The sequence below is a fragment of the Buteo buteo genome, chromosome 5 (genome assembly GCF_964188355.1).
Source record: "Buteo buteo chromosome 5, bButBut1.hap1.1, whole genome shotgun sequence".
Lineage (NCBI taxonomy): Eukaryota > Metazoa > Chordata > Aves > Accipitriformes > Accipitridae > Buteo > Buteo buteo.
This window is the reverse complement of record NC_134175.1, coordinates 481,877-507,234: the sequence shown is the minus strand read 5'-3', so window position 1 is coordinate 507,234 and position 25,358 is coordinate 481,877. Positions and strand designations below refer to the sequence as shown.

General features: G+C 49.8%; 1 protein-coding gene across 4 annotated transcripts in view; it reads left to right on the top strand.

The window, feature by feature from the left end:
- CAMTA1 (calmodulin binding transcription activator 1) overlaps positions 1–25,358 on the top strand; it is a 322,140-nt gene that overhangs the window by 260,249 nt on the left and 36,533 nt on the right. The window contains exons 8-11 of one of the 4 annotated variants that reach the window (XM_075027074.1): positions 8,147–8,287; positions 10,643–12,498; positions 15,766–15,892; positions 16,667–16,801. In XM_075027074.1, coding sequence (XP_074883175.1) covers positions 8,147–8,287; positions 10,643–12,498; positions 15,766–15,892; positions 16,667–16,801 — 2,259 coding nt within the window. Of the gene's footprint in view, positions 1–8,146; positions 8,288–10,642; positions 12,499–15,382; positions 15,893–16,666; positions 16,802–23,152; positions 23,329–23,589; positions 24,680–25,358 lie in introns of those variants that run through there. The other 3 variants (XM_075027071.1, XM_075027073.1, XM_075027072.1) reach the window with 3 other exon arrangements.

The following is a 25,358-nucleotide window of genomic DNA, read 5'->3' as shown; positions in this document are numbered from 1 at the left end:
GCATAATCCCAAAGTCAGTCCAGGCTTCACCAAGTGTTCAGCAGGCATCTGGGACAGGCACAAGCTCCTGGTACCAGACTGCATCACTCCAGGAGCAGAGCGGTGCGCTGAGGTCTGGGCTGCTGAGAGGTGGCTCCTCCTGTCCTGGTCTTGAAGGAGACCTCTGCGAACCCAGAGCTTCTTGACTGGCTTCAGAGGTGGTTCTTCCTCGTGCTGTGACTGTGCTTGCACTGGTGGTTATGGATGAAAAAAATACCTTTTCTAGGTAGCCATACAGCTCTGAGAGCTTTGTGGAAGCATCATTAACTTGTTCTAACATAGCTGGTCTGTGAACTAATTCAGAGACTGAAATTAACCCGCCTGAACATCCACGAAAGGTGATACTCACTGCAGATGCTCTGAGGATTTGGGGTTTTTTCAACATCTCCAGCTGAACTGAGACCATAAGTAATTAATTAATTAATCAGCCTGACTTCAGTTTTCATGGCTTTGGATTTTTTGTTTAGTTCCGATATATTTGCCACGTGCCTTCATGCTGGGACGTCCACGACCTCCTGATTGTCCTGTCTGACTATCACTGTTGGCTTGTCAGACCTTGGTCTGGCAGTCCTTGAGACCAAAGCAGACGAGCCTGGAAGGGCTGGATATGCTGTTTGTGACCTCCAGCAGGATAATTCCTCTCTCCTTCCAGGCTAGGAGATGGGGCGCCTTGTCTTAGAGGTGTAATTGTGGTCAGGGAGCACAGGGAGGACTGTAAAGCCTCCTCTGAAACATCCTGCTGCTGATGGCAGAGCTGTGATAATCCGACTGTCGGCAGCGTCCTAACTGGTTGTCTGAATCAAAAGGGTTGTCATGTGTGTTGCTTCTGTAGGAATGCAACCTTTTGGGGCATTTGTGCAAAATGAATGGCGATAATACGTGAAAATTCTGCGGGAACGTTGTCTCAGACACCTGTAAGTCATTTCAGGATGCCTGGTATGAAGAATGGGCCTCAATTTGGCATTGCTTTCAAATTTTCCCCCCTCTTGTGCCCCGTTATAGTCCTGCTTTGAGATTTCTCTGAACAGATTAGCAGATGTCCTTAGAGGCATCTGGTGGTAAAAGCAAAATGCAGTGGCAGAATCCAGCACAGCAGAATGCTGTATATAAACTCCATATGATCAGCAAATTGTGGGCCAGCTCATGTTGGGGGTTTCTCCAAATCATCCCCTTTTGGCTTTCTCATCCCTCAGCTGGCAAAGTATGAGTTACAAGCTCACAGCTGGTGCTACGTTGCAATCCTTGTTTCAGGTCCACTATAATTAAGAGCTATCTTTCTTTCGGAAAAAAGCTCTTTTCATTCCTCTGCTGCGTGGAAGCTGATTGCTCCTGCTCATGCCGCCTGCCCGCAGCCACAGCTGGGGAAACTGGAGGTTTCACGTGGCACCCGTCAGGCTTAATACCTTTGGGCATAGGCAACTCTTGCCTCTCCCTGGAGTCACCAGTTCTCTCTGTTCTGTCTGTGTACATGAAACAATCTGGGGCTCTTGGAGGTGACCTGAAACAGCATCCCTGCATTGTTGCGACTGGAGAGGGCATTAAACAAAGTTTGAATGGCGGTGATCGGCGTTAATATGGTTTTAAGGATTGAGTTGTTGGGTATTTTTATCTTGACTTAAATTTATATTCAGTTTCAGTAATTGTGTTTAAGGGGGTTTTTAAATTTAATCTTAAAAGATCAGCTGTACAAAAATGCTACGTGGGATGATTTTTACCATTCCCCAGCCGGTTTGTCAGAGCCACAGAGTGACCCTCAATGGAAACCTAAGCTTGCCAGCTTAGTTCCAGCTGACCTCCACGTAAAAAGTAACTTAGTTTCTTTAAAAGAGCTTGGTTTTAGTAATGCAGATGTCCAGTTTTGCTGGACCAGTACTTACATGTTACTCTGATTGGCTGCGGTTTTTTATCAAAAAGAGAATACAACAGTAGGTGCGAGACAAGTTCTGCCACCCCACTGGCCACTGGGACTTGGAGCACCTCCCGTTTGCATCAGCTGCATAGCTGATGGCAGCCACCATTTCTCACCTTCTCACCAAGATGCATCTCTTAAACCTTTCATTACTGCAGGTGCGCTGTGCTAAACACGGGTCACGGGCAAGAATTGCACCTTTCCTCCCCGTCTTTGATCGGCGGTGACCTTCATGTCCCCAGAGGAGCTTGGTCCCATGCCGATGTCGGCCACTCCTTGGGAAACCTGGTTTCCCTCGCGTGTGAGTTTTACCTACTGTAGAAAGTCCAGCTTCGCCCAAAGAACAAAATTAGCAACCGGTTTTCACCTGGTGCTTTGGGCAGTCTTTCAACGGCATCTGCAGATACCACAGTGAAATAATCCCGCTAGCCGAAGCGGAGTGTTGATACTAATCCAGTAGTAACCGGGCTGTTAGCAGGCACGGAAATTAACTTGAGGAAAGCTAAACCAAATCGTTTCCTAAAAGTTGGACGTTTATTAAGCCGCACGCAGCGAGTACAGAACCGCCCTGAGGATGCCGTGGGCACGGCAGCCTGCCTTCTCTCTTCCTTAGTATTTCACCTCCCCTCTTAGCATGTCACGCTCCATACCAGAGCATCTCCCGAGGTGGCGGCCCCCTTCTCCTGGCAGTTCCACCAGGATGGTGAAAAAGAGGGCTGGCTGTCCCTGGGGGTGGGATGGCTGCTGACCCCCACGCGAGACCCGGGGTGCACCGTGGAGAGCAGGCCCGGGTGGTGCGGCTGGAAGCGCCGGGCCCTGCTTACCGAGAGTTTTGTCCCCACAGCAAGATTCCCGCTGAAAGAAACCAGGGGAAAAAAAAAAAAAGAAAAACAAAGAGAAACCACCGGCGGTGGCTCGGGCTCGCGAGAGCCCCGTGGGCGCGGACCGGCGGGCGGCGGGACCTGCGCGGGCGCCGCCGCCGCCCGTTCCTGATCCGCTGGCGCCACCTGGCGGCGCGGGGCGGCGGAGGGAGCTCGCGCCGCTGGCAGCGGCCGGTTCGACGGGCGGGCCCGGCCGGGCTCGCTCCCTCCGGGCTGTTGGCCCGGCCCAGCTTCCGGTGCCAAGGGAGCCGAAACGCGTCGGGGACGAGCGCCTTCGCGCTTTAATGGCGGTAGGCGCGCGGCTGTTGAGGGAATCCGCTCAGAAAGTTCGAGTCTGGCGGAGCGGAGCGGCCCGCCGGCGGCTGCAGCCTCGTCCTGACCGAGGTTGTCAAAGGCAAGAAGAGCTCCTAGCGCGATCCGCCTCCTCTTGCAGGCCGGTACCACGTAACGTGGCGTGGGAGAAGGGTTTGGGAGGGTCGGCTTCGGCTTTGAGGGTTCTTTGGTGCGGGAGCAGCCTTGGACTTCAGGTGGCTGCAAGCAAGAATGGCTTCAGCCGAAAACGACGGTCGCAGAAGTCTCGCTGCGAGCAGCTTCGGAAAAGCCGCATCCCGCCGGCCCTCTCTGAGGGTGTCTGAACCGCACGATCTTCCCGCTTGCCATGAGGCATCCCGTTGCACCGGAGCAAACCCTCAAGGCAAGGTCTCATGTTGGAAGGAAGACTTCTCTTTAAAGAACGGCTGAGAGCGAAACGTCTCTACAAGTCCTTGCAAAGACATGAGAATTCAGGAAGTGTCATGAAGAAACGGCGAATGTGCAAGGTGATCTTCCCCACCTGCGTCCCTGCCAGCAAGGCGCAGGAACTCTTTCCTTCGTAGCCAATAACGAGTGGAAGCGGAGGGGTGGAAAATCAGAGCTGAATTGTGTGGGGGCGTCTGGATACGAAAGGATAAATCTAATGGAAATCTCCTCCGGCCGAACGGGGAAATGAGAGCAAGGCCTTTACTGCTGTCAACACCAACGCGGCGAAAATTGAAGGGACAAGGCTGCCATTTCCAATTGACCATCGCCATGGAAACAGCCTCCCAGTGTCAACAGTTGGTGGCGCGGGATGTAGGAAGGAAGGCGGGCTTTCGTTCCCATCAGCAGGGCGGTAGGACAAAGGACCTGCTCGCGCTACGGTCAGCGCTTGTAGGATTTTAAAGCATTTTGTGTCGGTCGGGAGCGGCCAAGGGCAGGACTGTGACGCAAGGGTTTGCAGCAGGCTCTCCGAGATACGTCAAGAGGGAGAGGTAAACAGAAACCTGTCCTTGGTTATTCCAAATATTCCAGCTCTGTCGGTCTATCCAACTTGCCTGTTTCATGTGGGAGATGTCATCGTTGTTACTCAAAAAACAAAAGATGGGCCCTTACCTGTCAAAATGGGGCAAAGGAGCAGCACGTAACGTATAGGGAATGGCTTCATTATGTAGTGTACATATACATATCTGTGTAAGCTGTTGTTGTAGATACGGGATGCAGAAGAGCAAGAGCTTTGGAGTAGAAACAGGAAACATGAAATGGATGAAGTGGCAAAGAGGAACGTCTAAGAGCGTTCAGAAAGGGTGAAATGATTGTATTTAAATGTGGGATGGTATTTTAGGGACAGGTTTTGTTTAAGGTGGAGGAAACCACAGAGAGGGAAACAGTCAGGCTTTTAGCTATTGGTGGTGTTCAGCCTAGAGTGAAGGTGAGACAGCAAGGCAGGCTTGAGGCGATGAGGAGGAAGAAGATATCTGCAAGACCAGAGGACTGCAGACCTGGTGATTGTGGAGGACCGAGCTCCCCCAGCAGCAGAAGAAGGCAGAAAGAGCCAGGGTGTTGTAAGAAACCTGGACAAATCACATTTTTCTGTGAGCGAGTTTCCTTTGGCTTCTTAGCTGCCTTTTTGCTGGTAATCTAGATCATTTTTCATTCCTTTGCTTGTGATGGTCAAAGTCCTGACAGCGCTAATGAACGGGGAGTCGCTGGGCCAATATCGGAAGGTCATTTTTGTTGTCTTTTCTTCACAAGGGAAGAAAGAGAAGAAAGATGTGAGCCCATGCTCACAAAAAGAGGTTGGAGGCATTTCCGCTAGGAGCAGCCTTAGCACTCTGAATTGTGGACCTTCCTCCAGCCTCACTTCTCTTCTTCAAGCACCCGGTGAAATAGCAGTAGTTCTCCCCAGCTCTGCTGCCTCAGTGCTACAGGCACTGTGCAGAGGGTGCGTGGCAAGGAATATGTTGCTGCTCTAATGCAGCAGCCTTTAGACCCATTCGTGGTATCACTGGAAAGGCAAGTGTTGGAGCAGTGCACAGCTTTAATTTTAAATTACAAGGAAATGCAGGAGGAATCTGAACAGAAATCCAGGTTAAAATACTTCCCAGAACTTCTGTGAAGCTTCAGTCTTTCTTCCTTTTTTTTTTTTTTGTGTTCCTACATTATGACTGTATTTAATCAAATGTCGTTCTAAGGTGGTTTCACTTTTTGAACCACTAAGAAACAGGAAGAGTGTGCATGTGTGTGTGCTTTTTATTAACCCTCCTTTCATAATGCACTTTCTTCCCTATAGAAATCTCCTTTCCTGCTGATTCATTATGTGTCAGGAAGCCAAGCGTGACATGTTAAAAGCCATCTTGATAGTATTTGGTATTCAGTACTAACAACTCACCAGCTCACAGGAGTTTTTCTTTAAAAGGGGGAGGAAGAAAATCTGCATATTGGATATGCCAAGATAGCGGATAATTTGCATTAAGCATCCAGACATTCTTTTTTTGCAATCTGTCACCCTTCACTGGCTTTTTATTTTATAACCTTCATAACATACAGAGAGCATAAGCACTAAAAAAAAGTCACACCACGTGGACAGAAGCTGGAGCCAGAGCCTGTTAGGATCAGCTGGAGCAAGGCTAGGGGAGGACCTTTCCTCAGCAGCAATAGATCCACGACGGGACTTTGTTGTACTCTAGACCTGAAAATAATAGGCATGGTGCTATATGTATCCAGCTAGAAAGCTGTCCATTATTTCTTAGCTTCCAGCTCACAGCTTGATTCAGACTTAAGAACCATCATCAAGAGTACACAAACCATGAGACATGATTCACTTACCAGACTTGCCCCCTGTAATATGCTGCTCATCACAGGATTTAGCAGCAGTAGGGAGCAAACTCTGACATACTGCTGTAAAATAGACTTTTGATACCTAGCAACACGTATGTGAGTTTACTTCTTTAGCAAAGCATTTCTGAAGTAACCAGAAAGAACTTAATGCAAGGTTTCTCAGGAATAATTACAGTTCAGTAACTTTATATAGTATAGCCAAAAGTATTCCAAATACGTTACTGCATTTTAATCTTGCTGTCAATGTATTTCTTGCAAAACTGCTATTCAAATATCACTTATTAGGCATAACATCACACGTGACAGAATAATGTGCCTAGAATAATAAAATGAATGTGAGTGGAGGTACTGAAGCGGTAAGCGTATATAAACTTAAACTTAGACATAATAACAGATACTGAGTGTTAAAAGGAAATTCAAAATTGTGAACGTACTAGAAAGCAAAATCTGTTGGGTGCGATAACAATAAACGCAGTTGTCAAGCAGGCACAGAGGGACTCATTGCTAAACTAACTGCGGCACTTTAAATAGTGATATGAGGAAGAATACTTGTAAACCTTATTTACAATATTTCTGCAAGTTACTGGGCCCAGCTAATAAAAATGCGAATTATGTAATATAAAACTAGACCAAGATGAGATGCTCTTAGGCAAAGTAACGTCAGTGGGTGATGAGGCAACGCAGCAACAGCTGATTAAAAAAGCAATAAAACTGCTTCACAGAGCAGATCCAGGAACTTCATTCCACCGGCTGCTTATGACATACTAAACAAGCAGCATCAAAGAGGAGAATAGGAGATTCACACGATGTCCTGCCTCTTTGAAAACGGTCATTAGCTGTCATAAATGTGCCCTCATTTGCTTCTGATCTTCCTGCATGAAGCAGCTTACAGCTTGTTGCTGTGGAGTCTGCAGATACTTCTGGCTGTATAGCGATTATCAGCCCGATGTGCTGTTGCCAGCATTTCACGACCTCACATTGAGGACCTTCACTATGCAGGGATATGTGTATTTAGAGCTTAATCCTACAAAGTTGAAGTCCGTATGACTTTTAACTTTGATTCGGTATATTCTGGTTAAGGATTTTAGAATACAACATGCAAAAAACCTGCTTTGCTAGGGTATGACAAAGACACTCCTGAAAAGCAGCATCTCTTCAGACCTGAGCTGCCAGGCACAGGGACATCTTGGAAATTATGTTGCCACCAACCAGCACTTTCCAAAATCTGCAAGTGAGCTCTGGTGCACGCAAAGGATAATAAATAATACGCATGTATAAATCATTCAGAGACACATTAAAGAAGACAGAAGATGCTTTGAGTCAGTTACTACAGAGAAAATATTTTAGAAATGCCATTTCCATTGTAAGTCTGGTTGAAAATACACTCAATATGTGAAATTCTGCATCTAAAAATTTCTGAGAGGGAGCCTTTCTTCAAATAATTTATCTGCATGCAGCTTAGCGTTCTTATTTAAATAGCTAACAGGCCAAGAGAGTCCCCAAGAAAAGAGACCTTCAGTTTACAACGTGTTCTGCAATGTCACCCTCCTGTCTGTTTTCCCAAATTACTAAAAAGTTGTCCAAGTCTGAGGAGGAACTCACACAGTGTCTGTTAGTGACTCCCAAAAAATGAGTCAGTCTTCACTGCTGCCAGCCAGGATCTGACAATGAAGACCTGGCAAAAAGCTTGTTATTTGCCATTATACTGGCATATTTTTGGCTGCTGATTTTATTATTATAAACTAACTAATTCTGGTTTCCTGTTAGAAAAAGATTGCAAAATTCTCCTTGGAATTGTACTGTTTTACTTCAGTGAAACATAAATATTTTGTTGCTTTCAGATTTTTAGTGAAAGTTACATGCACTATCCAGATAGTCCTCACAATTTTTCAGCTTAGTTCGAGAGCCACCATTAAAGGCAAACTGAAATAGAGAAAGATACTCTACTGAGGTTTTTTTCCTCTCTATGTACCTAATCCAGGAATTGCATTTGGAAGCCTATGGGTATTGGGAAGCAGAGAACAGTAAAGCAATAACAATTACTGTTGCTTTTTATAGGTCTCCTTCAGTTCTGACAAAAAGCAGCAGGAATGGGTTTCTGCTGTTCTTTTGGGGTGGCTTTTGACAGTTTCTGGTGTGTGTTTGAAGTTTCTGATGGGAAGTTTTACTGTTCTCTTCGCAGTTCATGGCATTAAGTGGACATGCAGCAATGGAAACAGCAGTTCAGGGTTCTCGGTGGAACAGCTCGTGCAGCAGATCCTCGATAGTCACCAGACCAAACCACAGCCTCGGACACACAACTGTCTCTGCACTGGTACCTTGGGTGAGTACCATGGGAGGGCACCAAATTGATCGCAGCTCAGTCCAGACTTGGGGTAGGGTTTGTGTTACTGATGTGCTAAAATGCTGTATCATGAAGTGTTGAGAGACAGTGAATTCAGAGGTGACAGAAGAAGTCTTGAGCATAAAAAGATGCAGCTGGAACTTCTGGAAAAAAGGTCAATGCTTTGTAATGTGCAGGTTCTAATAAATGCTGTCTATATGTGACCTGCTCAAAAAGGCATATTCTCCTCTACATGCTCAAATTTTGTTACCAAAGCCTCAAAATTTGATGTTCTTCCAGCTTCACCCTCTGAACTCCTTGCCCTGCAGCCCACTTTGCTGAAGAAAATGGGCTTAGGTGGCAAATTACAAGATATCATTGGGATAAGATAGGTTTTATTTAGGTATCATGAAAATACAGATTTCTTTCCTATTAAAGAAGATAGCTTTGTTTTGAGTGAGACTACGACAGCAAGAAACAGCATCCTTGGTATTAGCATTTTAGAGAGAGTGGGAAGCTGTGTGATTCACTTTTCCAACTCATCTGCTTTGTAGCTACCCCTTCTTAGTACTTGGGTCAAGTAAAATATATGACACATTAATTAGTCTTTAGTGAAATTTATAAAGGAAAGCTGTCAGTGCTTCAAAGGGTTTATTTTTTCTTCTTTTTTTGGGCAGTGGCATTATACAATCAAGACTTAAGTAGGAAAGATGACCTCTGAAATACCTGAGTTTGGATTAAAATTCAACCCTTAAGGCTCAGCATTTGATCCAGGCTTGCAGATCTGAACATGAATCCTTTTATTCTTCCCTTTGATGTTTTGTCTTGTGCTAAGTCTGCTGCATGCTTTTTAACATAACAGTATCGCTTTGTTTTGTAACGGCTTGCACATTGACACATACATTCCCAATTCCTTACTGTCATCCACAAAGACGACAGCGTGAAAGCCTCTCCCTTGTTCCTGTTCATCTCTATACCTAGGAGAATAGAGAGATTTAATATTGCATTTAGTCTCAAAAGCACTGTCCTGAACTACTTTAAGTGACCCGATTCAAATCTTGAGCACATAACAGAGAAGTTCCCCTTCAAGGGCAAGGAACAAAAGATTTAGCAAATTGCAGCAGCTACACGGGCGCTTTATGTTACCCAGAAGATGGCATTTATAATTGTAGCCATTAGCTATAAGGAGGAGGTTTCTTTCTCCCTTTAGTCATTACACAGTACCATAATTAATGTTCTTACCTCATTCTAGGGAAAATGAATCAATTAAGGAAAGAAACATCAAAAATGCATGGGCTGTTCTTCTTTTAACAACAAAAGCAGTCCCTACACCAGTTTGTGGCTAAGATGCCTTTGCAGATAGAATTGTTCACTTCATCCTACCTGATTTCCAGGCTCCCAGGAACTCGGCTGATGTTCATCTTCTGTCGGGCCAGTAAAGGCGCCAGCTGGCTGAACTCTGTGGAGGGTTGTCTTCTGGTGACCTTTTCCTGAGCGTTCTTCAGCCGCTCCGATACTAATCGTGCGCTCTGCGTGTGACCTCTCAAAGTACAAAATGTTTATCTGTCAGCACATGAACAGCTTAGGGCAAGAGAAACGCATCGCCATCCTTATGGGAGGGAAAGCTTTCTTTGTGCTGGCTAATGTACTACTGTTTTAATAATTTGATTGGCAGCTGTAATAGACACCATGATGACAAGAAGATAAGGGTTGCAATCTAGGCGGCAGGGTGATGCTGGGGACAGGAGCGTGATATGGCATCTGTCACCTCCAGATTACCAGTCAGCATCCAACCCACAAGAGCGCTTGTCAAACCGCCCGACATCAGCCAGCGGGAAGAGCCGAGCATCTGTGTCGCAGCAGGCTGAGGTCTTGTCCGCAGTGCAGATGCAACAGATCCTGCGAGGCAGAAACCCTCTGCCACAGTTGACAGCAACAGCCCTTGCTTTGCAGACTTTGCGCTGAGATGGGGCGCGTTTAAATAACTCCAAAACTTGTCATGGATGACGATTCTTCTCCTAATGTGTTGTCTGATGGGGGCAGGGAGGAAGGGGGCACGTGCTATGTGGGGTGAGCAGAAAGGTGCGCACACACCTGTTCTGAGGTGGCTGTCATTGAACACAATGGATCTATGCATCAGACAGGAAGGGAGCTGTAAATCTGGCACTGGCGAGAAATGAATTTTATTTCCAAGGTGTCTCTTGCTCTCTCATACGTGTGCTCACTCTCTCTCACACACACACACACACTCGCGCATAAGCACGGCTCTCCTTTGCTACAGCCATAAGATACGCAGCTAGCATTGTCTTAATTTTGTATTTACTGAATGGCAAATGTTGTTGTTTTCTGGCACAGGGGCAGGAAGCAGTGTGCATCACAAGTGTAACAGTGCCAAACATCGCATCATATCACCAAAGGTCGAACCAAGGACAGGTGGGTACAGCACTCATTCAGAGGTACAAAATAACGATGTCTCTGAAGGCAAGAATGAGCACAGTCACGGCAAGGCCTCCAGCCGAGAGAAGAGGAACGGTAAAGTGGCGAAACCGGTGTTGCTCCATCAAAACAGCACTGAGGTTTCTTCCACCAACCAGGTGGAGGTCCCTGACACGACCCAGAATTCTCCCGTGTCCATCAGCAGTGGATTAAATAGCGACCCGGATATGGCAGATAGCCCAGCCGTCACTGGTGTGTCCAGTATGGCTGTAGCATCAGTTATGGGAAGTTTGTCACAAAGTGCCACCGTATTTATGTCAGAAGTCACCAGTGAAGCTGTGTATACCATGTCACCCACCTCTGGCCCAAATCAGCACCTTCTGTCCTCAGATGCAGCTGCACAAGGACTGGTACTTGCTGTGAGTTCAGATGGACACAAATTTGCTTTTCCAACAACTGGCAGTTCGGAGAGCTTGTCAATGCTACCCAGCACTGTCTCTGAGGAACTTGTGCTCTCCACAACTTTAGATGGAAATAGAAAAATTCCAGAAACCACCATGAATTTTGACCCAGACTGTTTTCTTAACAATCCCAAGCAAGGGCAGACTTATGGTGGAGGCGGTATGAAAAGTGACAGCATCAGTACCAACATAAGGCAGTCACCCACAACGGAACGTAGCTTCAACTTCAATACAACCCTCACAAAAGAAATTAAAACTGAGGACACCTCTTTCGAACAACAGATGTCCAAAGAAGCATTTTCCTCCACTTCTGCATCTAACACTCTCACCCTCACTACTGGTTCAGGTTTGCTTCCATCTGGAGGAGGTCTGAGCCCAAGTACCACCCTGGAGCAGATGGACTTCAGTGCCATTGACTCCAATAAGGACTATTCTTCCAGCTTCAATCAGACCGTCCAGAGCCCTCATGTTCATCAGACCCCTTCCCCCAGCTTCTTTCTGCAGGATGCCAGCAAACCTCTTCCCCTTGAGCAAAACACTCACAACAATTTGAATGACACAAGTGGCTCATTTGTGAACACGTTAGGAATCCCCAGTGTGAAAACAGAGTCCTCGTCCCAAACCACTTCCAACTGTAACGGCACAGTGGAAACCAGAATAGAGTCCACCTCTTCTCTCCAGCTCATGCAGTTCCAAGCAAACTTCCAGGCTATGACTGCAGAGGCTGAAGTTCCCATGGAGACCTCCCAGCAGGCAGAAGGGAACGAAAATCTACTTAAATCAGGGGATCTTCAAGCCTGCAGCACAGAACACTACTTGCAGCCCGAGGCCAATGGGGGTATCAGGAATGGGAACAATCTCCCTATTCTCCAAGGAAACATGGTACAAGGACTCTATCCTGTGGCCCATCCCAGCTTAAATAACTCCTCCAACATGGAGCTTAACTTGGACCACTTTGACATCTCCTTCAGCAACCAGTTTTCTGATCTGATTAATGATTTCATTTCAGTAGAAGGTGGGAGCAATGCTCTCTATGGACACCAGCTGGTGTCAAGTGACAGTGCCGGACTGTCTCAGCCTGAAGACAGTAACAGAGCAACCTACAACCAGGCTGAAATGTGCATTCCTTGCTGCAGCCCTCAGCAAGCCAACATGCAGCTCAGCAGCACAGAGAATGGAGCCAGCACGATGGCATACATGCATGTGGCTGAGGTGGTCTCAGCAGCTACGGCACAAGGCACTCTGGGGTTGCTACAGCAGAGTGGGCGCTTATTCATGGTGACAGATTATTCACCAGAATGGTCCTACCCTGAGGTGAGTCTAGGGCTTTTACTCATTAACATTTACTGCCTTATCTTTCATTGCTTTGTTAATAAGGCCTCCCAAGAACTGTTTTGTTAAAGCTTTGACAAGGCTTTCAAAATATTTCTCTTAGAAGTCAGAGCATCCAAGACCATTTGCATGTCTGAGCGTACTTTTAATTATGCACTTCATTACCCTGACAGGGCCCTTTCTTCACTTAGGAAGCATCCGAACAGAAATGTTTTGTTTCATTGAAAAGCAAAGTATTTCCCACGTGATGGCTTCATGGTACTACCTAGCCACGTTACAGCCACAAAGTTTGCAAACTGGAGCCAATCCTTACATCTGGCTCTGATGTTCTTAGTAGAATAATTCCTGACCTGCATTGCCTTAATGAGTTCAGCATTTACCTCCATCCCACAGGCTATCCAAAATCAGTCACGTGCACCACAAGTTAAAAATGTCAGCAGCACAGTCTTTTCTGATGTGAAGGAATGCTGGAGGAAAGAGGCTGTTTTGAGCCAGTAATGGAGAGGCAGGTTGTTTTGAATAAAAAAAATGCTCCTTTGTGGTTTTGTAAGCCCAGCCTCGGAGCACTGTTGCATCTGTTACCTTGTGGGGGTGTATAACTGCTCAGGAAAAGATCTCTCTGTTCCCATTGACTAGTGCTATCTGATTATCAGTCCTGTGATGCCACCCCCAGTAAGCATGCATCTGACACCACTGGATGGCAAGTTTGCTAGTGGGTGAGGCCGCAGAAACAGCCAGTAATAAGCAGGTGAGGTGGCTTAACCTTCAGCTGAATGATCCTGCGACAGCTCCAGGACCACGGTGTTCCAGGAGCAGGCGATGAGTTGGCATTCAGTGGCTCTAAGAGTTCACATACTCTGCAGTATGGGACTTGGTGTGAAAACATGGGCGTTCACTCTGCAGATGGAAAGAAACTGAGGTGTCAGCATGCAGGAATGGCCGATGGGCACTGATGAAAAGCCTCCTTCAGGAGTTTCTGCCCACCACTTAGTCGCTCGCTCTCTCCAGACAAGTCCATCGTGGCCAGCGAGGTGGCGGTGCAGGCTCAGGCACTGTGGGCAGCTGAAGGCATCCTGCCACTCGTTACTGCCTCCCCGGCCGTTTGCGCAGCCTGCAGCTGACCGGGAGACCTGGGACTGTCTGGGGCAGGAGATGCCCAGGGGCCTCACCTCTGCCAGCTGCCAAATCCAGGGTCCCCTCTAAGAGACAAGGTGGTCGCTGATCATCTACCCCTCGCCACCAGCTGGAGTTTACCTTCTCTCGCTCTTGGTGATAAACTGGGTCTGAATGTGCCCGTCTTGCTTCTCTGGGGTATAATAGAAACTGAAGCATCAGCACTGTGGTGGTCAATAGTAGTGTTGTCTAACTGGCTGTTTAACATCCAGCAGTAATGCAATGATGGCCTGTTAGCACCTGCTAGAACCCAGGTAGGCTTCGTTTGCAAGAAGCACAGTATTTCGGGGGCATTTGGCTACGTTGGGCTACAGACACTGCTTCTGCCGTGCCTGTTGTCCAGACAGCCAGTCTGACTCTTGCTCGCTTGCATTAGAAGGTCCCAAAAATCAACCAAAAAAGCCTAACGGCAAACCTCCGGCCTTCCCGGTGCAAATCCTTCTTTCTTGCTGCCACCTTGGAAACTTTTTATTTGTTGTCCATTGCTACGCTAATGACCTGTTCGACTCCTGCTGGCAGAGCGTGTTTTATTGCTGTTTTACGCAGACCACAAAGCCTAATCCATCCGCGCAGACCCACCAGAACGTTTCTCAAAGCCGAGGCGGGTCCAGGATTGCTTTCTGGTTGCGTGGCTTCGTACCCGGAGCTTCAAGGTTGTCGTTTGCAGGCAGCTCAGAGCAGTACCCCGGCTGCTGGGTTTCTCCAGTCGCTACGCAGCCCTTGCCGCTCGCGTCCCGAACTGGGGAAGGATCCCAGCGGCAGCTCTCCCGTCTCCAGACGAGATCTTGCCGCGGGCGGAGGGGCCCTCTGGGCACCCAGCGCTGCGGGCCGGGCTCGGGGGTGACTTCGGCCGCCCGGGCTGTCACCCGGCCGCAGCCCGGGACGCCTGCCCGGCCGCGGCAGCCGCGTCCCGCCTCCGCCGGAGGGTGCGAGGCCGCCGGCCGCGGCGGATCCGCCTGCCGAGGGCGGGCGGGCCGCGCTCCCGCCGGCGGCCGCCCGAGGGCAGCACGGCCGCGGGGAAGGGACGGGCAGGGCCGGCGGCGCGGCCCGAGCCGGGCCGGCCCCTCTCCCGGCCTCGCCTGAGCGCCGGCGGGGGCCTGGCCCGGGGGTCTCTGCTGTCGCGGGAGCCGGTTCCGCTCCTGCGGGTCTGGGCGCGAATGGAGCTGGTGCGTCCCTGGCCCGGCCGGAGAGGCAGAGGCTGAGGGGGCTCCCTCCCCGCGGGTGGCCCGCGGCGGCGAGCCGGGCAGAGCCCGGGCGGGGGCGAAGGTGCGGGACCGGCTTGGCCCGGGGTGCCGGCGCTGCGGGCGAAGGAGCTCTCGGCCACCCGTTCCGCGTCAGCCCCGCTGTCGTCTTGCTTCCTTACTTAACCGAGCTCCCGGTACCCAGAAAAGCGCCGGTTGTGCGGCTGGGGGTTTTGGCAGAGGCCTTCCGACGTGGCGGCCTGTCGGATTCGCGGTCCGGCTCCTCTCGGGCTTCCCGTCGTGACTTTGGAGGCGACGTGTCGCCTTTTGTGTCCCGCGCGCGCTCCTCCGTCTCAGCAGGGTCAGGGCGGCGATGGCACACGTGCAGCACGGTGGCTGTGGTTGAGCTGTGGCGCTTTTCGGTGGCGAGGAGACGAGCCTGGAGCCTGAGGAGGCGATGGTGGGCGCGAGGTGGGGATGGAGCACCCAGAAGTTACCGGGACCTGCCTGGTGGGAGGGATGTCTGGCTCACAGCATTGATAAGGTTTGCCATTACTGCTCTGGGAGCTGGCACGTGAGCAAGAGAAAGGCCAGCGGTCTGTGGTGAGGGTCACGCTGGCAAAGCACAGGACTTGAGTGCATGGGCAGGAGCGGGGACCAGAGTGAGTGAAGAGAAGCAAAGATGCTCTCCTAAGGAATGCTATTTGCATTTCTCCACGATGGGGGGAGACTGGGGCATCGGTGTTGACTGCTGCCGAGGATCTGCGTTAGCTTGGCGCCTCTGTTAGCCCTCATGATGCTGTTTGCCATTCAGCCATTTCAGTGCATGGTCGTCTCTGGGAATGGCTTCTTCTGTAATGCTTTTTTTTTTTCTTCCCCCCTCTTTTCCTTACAGGGAGGAGTAAAAGTCCTAATTACTGGTCCATGGCAGGAAGCCAGCAATAATTACAGCTGTCTGTTTGATCAGATCTCAGTGCCTGCATCTTTAATTCAGCCAGGGGTACTGCGCTGCTACTGCCCAGGTATGGAACACTTCTCTTCTAGAGCTGGTGGTTTCAGAGCGAGTTCTCAGCCTAATAATGTCATGTATATGCCTTGAGTAAACTCATGGACCCATTGTGAATGATAGCACATAAACATCGAGAAGCTTTTCCTTTTTCTTTGACCTATTTAATGTGAGAACAGCAGCTTAGGATCTCGATATGTCACAACAGATCACAACAAATATTGCTTAAAAGCTCTGAATTAGCTTTAAAATAATTATGTGAAATAATTTAAAATAATTCTAAGCATTTCTTTAGTTTTGAAGTAGCAGATTAAAGAGCAACTGTTACTCAGGAGTGCACTCACTGCTCTGCTGACTCTTAATTTGCCTATATTCTACGATTTGTCCTTGGTACTTACAGGATGAGAACACCTCCAACCTCCCTGCAGAGATTTTCGGTAGTGCTGGCCCTCAGTATATGACTTTTAAGTGTATGCGGAGTAACTTGGTGTTGTTGTTAGGCCCCAGCTTCCCACTAGAAATGCAGTGAGGCTGGAACACGTGATTCTGCCTCCTGCCAAAACAACCCATTAGATGACTCTTAAGCGTACAACCTTCGTGTTTGAAAATACAGATTGGCATTTTGGACTCTTCAGTTGTTTAGTCACAAAAATATTGTCAAACGCCCCCTCTCCCCTCATTGCATCTGCTCTCAGCCTGCTGCTTAGCACATGGGAGATCAATGGGATAATACCTAGCTGCCCGTTTCTGCGGGGAGGTCTCTGTCTTACCACATGCGCTTTCCTTTCAGCTCATGACACTGGGCTTGTGACTTTGCAAGTTGCCTTCAACAATCAGATCATCTCCAATTCTGTGGTGTTTGAATACAAAGCCAGAGCTCTGCCAACCCTGCCTTCCTCCCAGCATGACTGGCTGTCCTTGGATGGTAAGAAGCATGCAATGTTCTTTAACAAAGCACACCGAATGGTAGGACTGTGAATGAGAGGAGCAGCTCCTGGTGTTGGGGAGGGATGTAGAGGGGCAAGGTTGTGCTGTGGGGAAGGTCTGTTGCACAATTAATCAAAGACCTCTTGCTGAAATTTCTTATAAGTTCTTTTAATGTGAACAAAATGTGGCTGCATTTGATGGGAAGGAGACAAAGGGGAGTGTTTTCTTAGTCTGAACAGAAAGCCGATTGTTTCCCCAACACAGGGACTACCCCCTTCCCTAGCAGGAGAGGAGCATCTACCCTGCAGTTGTCTTCCCTGAGAACTCTGAAACTTGAGCTTGTCTGGAAGAATGTGTATTTACATAAGCAGGAAGTGGGAAGACAGTGAGGCAATTTAAGGAATGAAGGGACTTTAGTCAGCCACTGCTGTGATGTCCCCATCCCACCTTGTTACCTAGGAGTTACCAAATGGGGCAGATACAGATTCTGCCAAACGCTTGAGAGCTCAGTGCCAGAGCAGTCTGCGCTAATGGCAAGCCAGGCACGCTCTGGCACATAACAGCCACAGTCAGCCTTTTTAGACTCATAAGAGCATCCCTTGAGCCTTGCAGGGATGAGATGGACACCCTAATAGCGTTAGCTCTTAGCCAAGCAGTTGGCAGAAGAATCCATGATTGATCAGAACAGATCTCTGGTACCTAAATGTCGCACCAAGGGATGGGAACACAGGCTCTGGATTTGAATGGCAACTCTGTGCTTGCGAATTTTAGGTTCGGGTTTACCTGGTAACGCTGTGCCCCCAAAATGCATTTTATGAAGGAGCAAGATGAGAAAGGAGAGCAGGAGAACTTAGGAGCCTGAAACATTTGTTTCCCTTCCTGAGTGCGATTGCTAGAGAGTCACAGCTTCCAACTCAGGCCAAGGAGATGCAGGGCGAGAGCTGGTTTGTATGACAGGCTGGGAGAGGACCAGTAACACTGCTTTCATCTTTCTTCATCAGGGGGAGTCAGCTGCTGGGGCAGTGCATTTTGTGAATCTTAGCAAAGTCCCAATGCTCTTGCTAAGTGTCTATTTTCCCTGCTAAATACTGGAGACAAATACAGTAAGGTCAGATCCTTAGTCTTCATAGATTTCATAGCTGACAAACTAATATTAATGTTACAAAGTGTTACACAAAAGAAGCCACAGGAGTGGTTGTTTGCACAGGGCCATACTGAAGGCAAGAGAAATAATGAGCTAATATACTGATGCAGTTTGTTCCTCAGTCAGTTAACCTCATCCTATTTTGTCTGTCAGCTGCAGACATGGTAACTGTAATACAACACACGCTTTGGGAAATCTACCGTGGATATTACTTTTGACACCAGTTTAATGCCTTTAAAACACTGCTATCATTACAAAGATTTGAAGCATATGTTACTGTGGTGGTGGTGTTATTTTCTATCCTTGATGGACATGGCAAATACTTAGAACTGCTTTACTTTAACTGGAGAAATACTGAACAGTTTTGAGCTTAATTCAGGCCAGCTACATATCAGTGTAGGCAGGTGGTGTTTGAAAGGTTTTTGGTGGGCTCCCTCATTCTGGGAAGCCTTGACAGAAAAAGCTTTCCTCATTAGAACATTCATTAGATGCTTTCTCCATACCATTAGCAGCTGTGAGCCTAGGGACTAGTCATGTGAGTCAAAACTGAGCACCCTGACGATGCTGATAAGAGCATCCGCCATTCATCTGTAAAACGTGAGCGCCAGGGGCAGGTGAGGAGGAGCCATTTCTAGCTGGATTCTGGCAGAGCGGTGTGTGTACGTGTGCAGAGTCTGAGCTGATGCTTTTGGAGACAAGTCGGGGGAAATAATAAGAAAACAGAATGTCCTTCAAAGTAACATCAGGCATTATTTCAGTGGCACAGTGCCTGTACCTTCAGCTGTTGAAGGTTATCCATCAATATTAGCAGCGGACTGTTGTGTCCTTCCCTGGCTCGCCCCCTCCCTGTAATGTCACACAACACAAACGTTTAGTTTGTTTCCGCTTTCTGGCCTGTAGCTGCTGTGTTTCTCATGCCACATGCAAGAGGGGCATTTCAAGGAAGTTGGGGCGACACTGCTTCCAACATTTTGTAGGCATGAGCAGAACGGAGGCAGATCACTGTGGTTGTTGCAGGAGTAAAGAGAGGTTTGTGACTTGGCTGTAGAGGCATACTTGCAAACAGAAATGGAAATAGCTCTTAAAGATGAAGTGCACATAGTCTCATGTTCAGCATCAAAATTGAGCTGGCTTGACTTCTGAGTATTGGAAGAGTCTGCAGGTGCTTTTCATCTGCTACTGAGGCTGCACATTGCGTGTGAAGTAGAGCCGATACTGATGCGATGGAGACTGATATTCAGCTGTTAGCAATCTCTCCAGTGTGGCATGCAAAGTGGATAGGTTTTAAAACCCTTGTGCTGGTGAATTCAGAGGAGCTGCAAAAGGTGGCTGTGAGTGCTGTCTCTGGTGTTCCTGCAGTTTGTCTGGGAGCTCCTGGTTAGCGGGCAAGCTCTCAATTAGAGATTGTTATGATGTGGTGATGGTGGAAGGGAGGGGGACTGCAGCAGTGAACAAACTAGGGCATTGCTAACAGGGAGGAGAAAAAAAAAGTAAAAGGACCGCTGCATTGCAGAGGCCCTTCAGGGAAAAAGACTGAATAATTATACTAACCATGACTTATCAGAAGCCTCTGCCTTTATGCACCGTGCTCCAAAGGGAGCAGATTACACTCCTATTTAAAGGACCAGCAACATCTTCCCATTTATTCTTAGAGAACAAATGTTAGCTTAGCTAGCTAAGGTATAAGCCGAAGTGAGTTGATTCTATCACTAGAATAAATACACAAATCCCTGTCTTCTCTGTTTACTTTAATTGCCCTGCTTCAAATCCTTGCCCTACTGCCGGTTATGTAGTCTTGAGGGAAGGTTTTCAAGGAATATTTGTAGTCCCAAAATATTGACAAGAATTTTAAAATTCTTTTTAATTAACTCAGTGGAACACTTTGAGTTCCTTTGCACTACACTGTTAAAACACAGTTAATGATTCCAGCTAGTATGACCACTGCAAGAGAGGCAGATTTAGCAGTCAGCCATACCCCAGGAACAGCATAGTAAGAGGATAAGCAATTTCCATCTTACGTAAGTTTAGATAAACAATTGTCTTCCACAGATCTCTTTAAAATAAAAATAAAGGCATCCTATATGTGAACCGTATATTTTTCAGTTACATTAAGACAAAAATTAATCTGCTGCCTTGGTTCAGTTCTGCAGGTTCAGTTCTGCAGATACCTGAAAAATCTTTAGCCTCTGTTTCTGTCTCAAGGAGGCAAGTCTTTAGCTGCCTGACCATGCCCAGCTCACAGCGTAGTGCTTCCAGTTTATCTGCAGGCTCCTGTTGAGAATTCACTGTCCAGTTATAGGGCTTGTGTAGTTGTTGTATGCTTTTGCAGTAACTGGCTGTGCTACACAGGCTGTAGCACAGCTCCAGACATAAAAGGGCAGGCAGCAGTACCTCAACCAGGAAAGGATATGGTGTAAACAAAGCCAATAAATAAAATAGGTATGTACATAAAATTGCCGCTTTCGGGTACAGAGGGCTCCCAGTTAATGCTAAGATAGTAGGCACACTTGGAATCACACCTCTGTAGAAGTTTCCAGATTTCAACAGAGATATGTTAGCAGAGAAGCATCTGACACCAAGCTCCAGAGCTCCACAGTGCCTGGTAGGAAAAAGTGAGCACAAATTTTTTTGCATGCTGAGCAGCTCTTGATGCAGCCTCAGAGCAGAGACGCTGCTCGCTGGGGGACATTGCTGTCACAGGGGAATGCCATGAGGTCCACGCAGGTGCCTGTGCAGCGTCGCAGCAGGATCTGCTTCCGCCTGGCTACTGCACTAGCAGAGAGCAGCAGTGGTATGACGTATCACGCTTCCTTCTTATAAGCACTTACAGCAACTTTTGGTTTAAGTTTTTGTAAAGGCAGGTACTTCTTATGATTATTCAGGGAACATTTAACCAGTGCCTGTAGGGCTCGGGGTCTGGGAGAGATGCGATGAACAGGAGGGCATTTTGAGTGAAACAACAGGAATTGTGTCTCCCAGAGAAAAACATTTCATTAAATAATTTCCCGGCTTATAGTAATTGCTGCTCTTGGAAGTAATGAGCTTGGGGCAAGGATAAAATCCTACCTTCTTGAGCATAGAGCAAGTATTGGCCATTGGGATCAGGGAGCAGTACTGCAAACCACTGGAGAGCATTGTGAGACCATCTCCTGCCATGCCTCCTCTTTCTAGGACTGTATGAAGCCAAGTGAAGGAATGGGCAGAGAAGGAGTTTTTAAGGGGCAGCACGTTGGGTAGCCATCCTCTGAAGGGCTTCTTCCTTTTTCAGTGTCTATGCTGTGCTATAAAGGATAGCACACACTCTTCTGAACTATACACAGCCACGCTTGTTTTATTCTGAGTTTTCCTTATTTTACCCCACAGATGAGTTGGATCTTTTACAAATGGTCAGTGGACACCAGCTGCTGATGTTCTTGCATTTTTTTTTTTCTAGTTAATTAGAATAGCAGTGTTCTTTCTTTTTCTCATACAGGAAGCACTCTCATGTAATCCTGATCTCTGATAAACTTGGCAGCCTCTTCTTTTTTCTCTATAAAACTGACAGGTTTCAGAAGCCATCGTGTACTTCTATAACCATTTGACCTCACTTTGCATTCATTGTCTGTAGAGAGGTTCTCTTAAGAAAGAAAAACAAAAAGCAAATGAGACCCCTTCTGAACTGAAGGACAGAGGTCTTCTGGTGACAGATGCATGACAAATTAGAAAGGCTTTTTAGTACAAATTTCCAGTGGAAAGCAGGTATGTTTGCCCTCAACTGAAGTCTTTGCTGCTTTCAGAAAGTGTCTGTAGAGGTGACGTTTCCTTGGCATGGGACATGATCAGAAATGCCAGGGAGGCTTATATGAGTGCTCCTTGGCATTATGCTTACGCATCTGCAGGAAAGAGGTGGGGGAGGAGTATGTGCTGCCATAGGGAGCCCAAACAGAACTTAGAAATACGGGCAGGCAATGTGTGAACTGATGAGTCAAGCGTGTATGGGATGGACAAGGGTGTGACTGGTACTGAATGCAAATGGTGCCGATGCGAGAGAGCATAATAGGCAGCCTTTCAGCTACTGTTGGATTCTCAGTTTAAGAAGTGGCTGTCTTTCCCAGCCCGAAAACATAAAAAAGCTGGGGGGGTTTGGTGGCTCACTCGTATCCGCGTGACATGGCTGTACCTGTGGCACCCAAACTCTCGTTTTGGCACACAGGAGGTGGATGGGATCACATGCATTCACTGTGACGGTAGAGCATGTGCATGCTACCTGTGGCATTTCACAGTCTGATAGGTACATGATTCCTGTAAAGCAGTGGTAAGCGTGCAGGATGATAGATGTTCGTCACCAAAATCTATAGAGGATGTCTCTCTACCAGGACCGGATGCCCTTTCTAGCATGCAGATGTGACGAGATGCAGACAACAGTTTCTTGTAGGAGAGACGCATTCAGCATTGGTGAGGTCCTTAGAACTGTTGTTTCACAGCCGTAAGAGACTTTTGGTAGAAAAAAAGTCCATGTCCATAAACAGTAGCATTGTTTATCACTCCTGTCTCCACCTGGGTAGAGGTGACTGTGTGTTTAACTTTATGTCTTGGATTTTACCGTAAAAGATTATATATTTGGGTTCCCTTCAGGGGGAGGGATGAATGTCTTGCGCCATGTTCTGGGGCTGCGGTGCAGCTCACTGGAACACATGAGTGTTGGTACGGGACTTGGATACCCTGTTCCTGAGGAGGAGGAACTACGTGGTGAACTTCAAATGTTTCTGCTCATCTTCCTCTCTTCTTTACTGCCTCCTGGTCAGCAGGGAGGCTCTGTCTGTTTTGTTTGTATTCCTGCTGAGATTTGTTGGGGTTTTTTTTACCTTTCACACACCATGGTTAAGGCCAGGCTGCTCTGCCACAGTTCTTTCCGGGAGCCTGTCTTCTGTGGCTTTGACTGCACTTCCCAGATTACCCTCTTCTATTTTGGCTATAATGGGATTGAACTGAGGTGAGGAGCGTCTCCCTTTCTGTTCGGGATGATGTCTTTGGAGCCAGCCTGCCTTCACGGTCAGAGACCGGATTCCTCCAGGGAGCCCGTGTTTATTCTCGGGCTGACGGCGAAGCACGCCCCGCCGCCGAGGCGAGTTTCTGTTCGGAGCAAGTAACCGCAGCGACGTTCTCTGGGCTTGTGTCTCGGGTTTTACCGCCGTGGCAGGGCAATTAGCGAAAGCGTAATTATTTTGCGCGCGGCGAGACGAGGAGCACTGCACGCCAAGAGCCCTGTTGCTCGAAGGTGACGCAGGTGCTTCACGTCCCGGCCCTGAATCACTCCCGTTTCCCGGAGCACGCCACGTAGACGCGCGTTGCCGGAGCGGCTGGGCAGAGACCTGCGGTCGCCCTCGCGGCCGGGCCGCCGGGTAGGAAGCTCGCTCCGTGCTTTCCCGGCTGCCGCAGCAGGGCAGGCGGCCGGGACCGGGGCCGGGGCCGGGGCCGGGGCCGCCGAGCACGGGGCGCACCGTAAACACGGCGGCGGCCGCCAATGGGGGCCGGTGACGTCACCGCCCGGGGCGGGGCCCGGCGGCCGCCGGCGGCGGGGAGCGGAGCGGGGCAGGGCCGGGCCGCCCGCCCCGCCGCAGACAATGGAAGGCGGCGGCCGCCTCCCGCCGCCCGCAGCAGGCCGCCGCTGAGCGCGGTGGCGGGGAGGCCGTCGGCCGGGGCGGGGGGGCGCTGGTATCCCGCTATTATGGCGGCGCCGGGCGGTCCCGGCGTGGGCTGAGGGCGGCGGCGGCGGGACCCAGCGCTCCCGCCCGGCGACGGCGGCGGGGTCTCGGGGCTGCCGTCGTCGTCCCGTCCCCGCTTCAGGCGCCCCGAGCCCGGCGAAGCGCCGCTCGCTGCCCGGGCGCCCCGGGGCGGGTACCGGCGCCCCCCGGTACCTGCGGGTGCGAGAGGGGTGTCGGGCGCGGCGATGGGCCCTCGGCCGCGCCCGCGGTAACCGGGGCCAGCGCCCCGCCGGCTCCCCGCCCCTCGGGCCACCGGAGCCCCTCTCGGCCGTCCGCTTGCCGGTCGCCGCCCTTTAACTCGTCGCGGGGCGACCCCCGCGGGGCGGGCGGCGGCCGCGGAGCCCCTCCGGCAGCCGCCCCGGTGCGGGCGAGGCACGGCGGCCGCCCGCCCGCGGCGGGGGAGGTGTGGCCCGTCTCGGCGCGGAAGCAGCCGCAGCTCTCCTCCCAGATGCTGGGCCGCGCCGCCCAGCCGCCCCGGAGCCAGCCGCCGAGCGGAGCCCGTCTTCGGTCCTGCGGCGCTGCCCCTCGGCTCCAGCGCTCGGGCGGCCGCCTGCGGCGGCATGCCGCCGGCCGCTGAACCCGGCTCGGCGTCGGCTCCCGCGGCGGGCGGCGGGACTGCCCCGCTCCCGGGGTATGCCGGCCGGCGCTAGCGAGCCCGGGCATCCGCGGTCGCAGAGGTGCGGGGCGGGCGGACGGCCGAGGCCGGCGCCCGCGCTGCGGTGAGCCGGAGGAGCTGCGGCGGGCTGCGAGGATGCCGAAGACGCCGGCCGGGTCTGCGGGGGAGCCCGCTCCGTCCGCCCCCGCTGCGGGGGCTGCGCCAGACGCTGGCCGGAGCCTCCGCTGACGCCTTTGTAGACTCCCGGGTCAGCGCTCTGGTGCCAGATGTTGTCTGTTTATTCACCTGGAAGCAGGTAGAGGTACTACGGAGGGGTCCGGGACCCCCGCCCCGTGCAGGTGGATGTGCGAATGCGGCAAAGCACTGCTTCCAGTAAGTATTGCAGGATGACGCGTCGAGCAGTATTTGTTGGGGTCTAAATCTGCATGCTTCTGTCTTGTCCCTCGCTCCGCTCTACTTAGAACGTGAACGAGCGCCTTTTTAAGCTCGCTGTTCCTCCCCCTCCTTCTCCCTGTGCCCCCAGCTGTGGGACGCGGTCGTGTTTCCATCTACTCTCCCCCCCCCGCCCCCGTTGGTCCCCAGCCCTTCCAGGGCGATGTTAGGATGCTGGCTCAGGGTTGGGACAGCGCTTTTGCTGTAGCATCACGCACGCAGAAGGAGAGGTTACCTCCTAACACCTCTAGCTCACAATCTCACGTTCTGAGTTGGTACAGGGTGGGATGAGGTCAGTAGCCCAAACCTTCCCTGAGGGGTTTAGGGATGCTTGAAGCACATGCCTGCTCCGTGCCAGGTGATTGCAAAACTTGTTTTGCAGGGCGCCTCATCAAAAAGAGTAGGACTAGGAAGAGGAATTCAGAAGACGGTGTAGGCCACTCCCAGTTTAGAGATGGGGTAAACATGACTGATGTTTGACTTTTTGAAAGCTTCCAGTGAAGGAGATCTCGGTCTCTTTTGCTGACCTGGTGTTTAACAGCCTTGTAGCTTGTAGCAGTTCCTGTTCATCTACTTTTGCAGCAAACAGCGATCATTTTGTATCATTGTGCTCATCAGT